The sequence below is a fragment of the Oryza glaberrima genome, chromosome 5 (assembly GCF_000147395.1).
Source record: "Oryza glaberrima chromosome 5, OglaRS2, whole genome shotgun sequence".
Classification (NCBI taxonomy): Eukaryota; Viridiplantae; Streptophyta; class Magnoliopsida; order Poales; family Poaceae; genus Oryza; species Oryza glaberrima.
Window position 1 is genome coordinate 23,117,559 of NC_068330.1, and position 3,886 is coordinate 23,121,444.

A 3,886-nucleotide genomic window follows, 5' to 3' on the forward strand; every position below is an offset into this window, starting at 1 on the left:
TTTAAAAAATATAAATATAAACATTTAACCATTCGTATTGAGAGAGTTCGTTTTTTTTAAAAAAAATACCCCTAAAAGTTCTAAAAATAATTAAAAAAATTGGTAGGCCCATTTAGGGACTGAATTTTAGGTCGCTCCCTAAATGGGTCGGGCTAACATAATGGACCAGGTTTGGCCGGGCCAAACGTTTATTATATTCCCCTTCATTTACCCCCTCATCATCCTGCTCTCTACAAACCACACAATTTTAATCCAACGCTGCAGACGAACCCAATGGGACATGAACACATGAACATCCCCGCTCACATGATCATTGGACATAATCTGGGTTCTCCTTGTTCCAAGACAAGTAAGACGGGTCTCCAAGTGTCCTGCAACCGAACAAGCATTCAGATTTTTCAGAGGCAAAGTTTCTTCAGAGTTTAGTTACAGTTTGCCCTGGAATCCAATCCAGCGAGCGATTTTGCCATACCTTGGCTTAACCATGTTGAGACCAACGAAGGCCAAGGCGATGAGGAGGGAGATGGTACCGATCGCCACATACGCGAAACCGATGAAATTGTTCTTGCCGCCGATCCAAGAAGTGGTAGAAAGAACCAGCGCCTTGGTGCCTCCAAAGCTGTACGTGTTGTAGTTGTTCTGAATCACCACTGTGATTTCATCGCTCGCCATTATATCCGTCTCGATTCTGCCGTAGAGCTTTCTGAATGTTGGGAGTGCAGCTGTTCTCATCCAGACAATGAGATCCTCTTGCTCACTCAACTGAAACATGAAGGAGAATTCAGAAAAAAAAAAGAATGATGAAAATGAGCAGTCTAGTGTGATAAAGCTGTAACTAAATTTACTTCCAGCAGCTGATTATAGGCCATAATGCTTATTAACGATGAAAAAATAATTTATAGGGCAAAACTTTTCCTTATATGTGTTTAGCGACTTAAAAAATCAATATAGAAAATAAACTACGATAAATTTTTTTTAATAAACTTTAAAATTAAGTTTAAAAATTTAAATTTTAGTTATGACTGATAAGATGAAGAGCGAACAATGGAGAGCCACCTATTTAACTACAGAGAAAGCTTGCTCAACTGAATATGGAGGACAATTCAGTTCAAGAAAAAAGAAAGCACGAGAAACGCCTAGGGGTTTTCCGGCTAGCTCAACAAGGTGGTGGGCTAGGTGACCTGGGTTCGAAGTCTCACTCCTTCTAATTATTCGATATTATGTCCTTCCCTAATATTCGCGTTAGCACGAAAAGAGTAGTCTAGTGTGATAAAGATGATTGATTTGACTGCACTTACTGGTAATTTCTCATTTAGCTGACCACCACCTATGAGCCCACCCTTCTGGAAATTTTCGGGGAAAACATCACTGCCAAACTTAATGGTCCTGTCACTGCTCCAAGCTATGTTCTTCTTGTTCACTTGGACAGTCTTCTTGTTGACAGAAAATGTGAAGGTGTCATTGAACAGGCTCCATGCTATGAGGCCACATGGAACAATAGGGGCTCCGCCTTCACTGATGGCTTCAGGATCACAAGTTTTTATCACACTTGAGAACTCCTTGGACCGCAGCTGTTTATCGCTCCGGCTCTTGACATATCTAAGAATTAAGATCGTTGTACGGTAGTGTTCATTTCGGTACCACAATGGCCAGTTAATTAAGTTGAAATCACTCATCCAGGTCTAGCGTATATATACCGCCGATGGTTTTGGTAGAAGTTTTCCAGCTGGTAGTAAACTTGTATGGGGCCTTTCATAGGTTTTGGCACCTGAAAAATGAGTAAAGAAAAATCATTATTTACTGGATACTATAAATTTGGTAAGAGCTAAGGGCAACCATGTTGTGTAGTTGTGTCATCTAAGGCTCAATTCTAGTGAACTAGACCTGTTTAGATGGGACTAAAACTTTTAAGTCCCTATCACATCGGATGTTTGTACACTAATTATAAATATTAAACGTAGACTATTAATAAAACCCATCCATAATCTTGGACTAATTCGCGAGATGAATCTATTAAGCCTAATTAATCCATGATTAGCCTATATGATGCTACAGTAAACATTCTCTAATTATAGATTAATTAGGCTTAAAAAATTTATCTCGCAAATTAGCTTTCATTTATGTAATTAGTTTTGTAAGTAGTCTATATTTAATACTCTAAATTAGTGTCTAAATACATAGACTAAAGTTAAGTCCCTGGATCCAAACACCACCATATTAGCTGTTAGTTTTTCTCTTGATGTAAAACGAGGCAAGCCATTAATGCATAGTTAATTGAAAGTAAATGATTATAAACTTGAAAAATATATTTATTGATTTTCTAAAGAAACTTCTACTATGAAAAACACACGTTTAGTGTTAAGATGTAAGTTAATGAAAAACAAGGAAGTTGCAACTGTCAAACAAGGAAACGAACGGGCATAAACTTACAGTAATCGTTCTGGTGCACGCTTTGTCAGTCTTGGTGTCCTGAATGAACCCGACCTTGTCGTTAGCCGTCACACACTCCCCATCATATTTATCCACCAATTCAACAACCTGCATGGCAAGCCAGATTATTCTTTTTGACAAACGCGTAAGAACTTTGCAACGTCACTGTATTAAAAGAAATGAGTTTAAATACAAATTTAATCCACCGTTGCAAGCCAGACTATCTATACTTCTTTAAAAGAGGAGAAATTCTATTGTCTTTAAAAAAGTACTTGCCAGTATTTTCTTAAGAATGATAAAAATTACCATTAAAAGAAGTTAATGGTGGTGGCCGTGAATCAGCCACCCCACCTACTTCCATTGTAAATTTTGTTAAGTTATCCCTTAAACTTCTTAATATTATTAAAAAATCAAATCTAAATGGATAGATACATAAAAATTTAGATTAAGATGAATATTCTCTATAGAAAAAGATGGACACCACATTAATACATTTTCATTTAACCGTAGCAAAGTACGGACATTTAGCTAGTTAATAAATATAAGCAGAAATGTATTTCACGTAGTGCTGGAATAGTCAAATAATCAGAATTCAAGAATACATGTTGCATATCTGTGCAATTACCTCCTGTGATGCTGCAATTGAAACGAGCCCTATCGGTATGAAGATGATGCCGATGAGCGAGAAGGCCCCGATGACCTATTCATGGAGCCAGGTTACATTATTCAGAGATTGCTAAAATCTAGCACTCCATTTTTGGGATAAAAATAATTTGATAGCGCAGGAAGAAATTAAGAACAGAATGTAGAGATTGGGAGTAAATACAATTCCAGGAGTATATAGTGGTTTCCATGCCGGAAGCTCCTGCTGCGTGAACTTAGAATCTGCAGGAGAAAGAAAAAAAAAACAAAGAAAGAACCCTGAACTGAAACTCTCATCAATTTCCAAACACATTGCGACATTTCATCTTAGACATGTAACCAAACCAAACAAAAGAAAATCAGAGAACAATTAAAGAGACAGGGGCAAGAATGGGCACGTACACTTGGGCTTCATGGATCGCTTTGCGGCCACCGAATCGCTCTCGGATCCTGATGTACTCATCTAAAGAAAGAAAATGAAAAAAATTTAATAATAATCAAAACTCAATCAAATTCGTAGTCACATCACGCCCCCTAATCAGAACAAGAACACGCGAGCACACTAGATCCAATCACAACCTAGGACGTATATTATGTCTTATGTTTTTGGTTGGATCCAATCACGCAGGGAGATCGTCTCCTTCTTTCCTCCTTCCTTTCCTCTGAGAAGATCGAAGGCGACGGCGATTGCGGCATGGGATGGGATCCGTATCGTCCTTCGTTTCTGTCCCCATCCCCGCGAACGCTACAAAGGCGGAGTGAAAACGCGGGCGACTCCTCTCCTCCACGCGCTGCGCCACGTCGCGCACGGGAG

General features: G+C 38.7%; 1 protein-coding gene across 1 annotated transcript; it reads right to left on the reverse strand.

The window, feature by feature from the left end:
- LOC127774509 (ALA-interacting subunit 1-like) lies at positions 1 to 3,886 on the reverse strand. Its single transcript, XM_052300768.1, has 9 exons — positions 3,652 to 3,886; positions 3,475 to 3,535; positions 3,257 to 3,315; positions 3,056 to 3,130; positions 2,431 to 2,538; positions 1,698 to 1,768; positions 1,299 to 1,599; positions 473 to 762; positions 1 to 371 (listed from the first exon to the last, which is right to left on the reverse strand). Exons 2-9 carry the CDS (start codon positions 3,533 to 3,535, stop codon positions 311 to 313), a joined length of 1,026 nt encoding a protein of 341 aa, XP_052156728.1. The 5' UTR covers positions 3,652 to 3,886; the 3' UTR covers positions 1 to 310.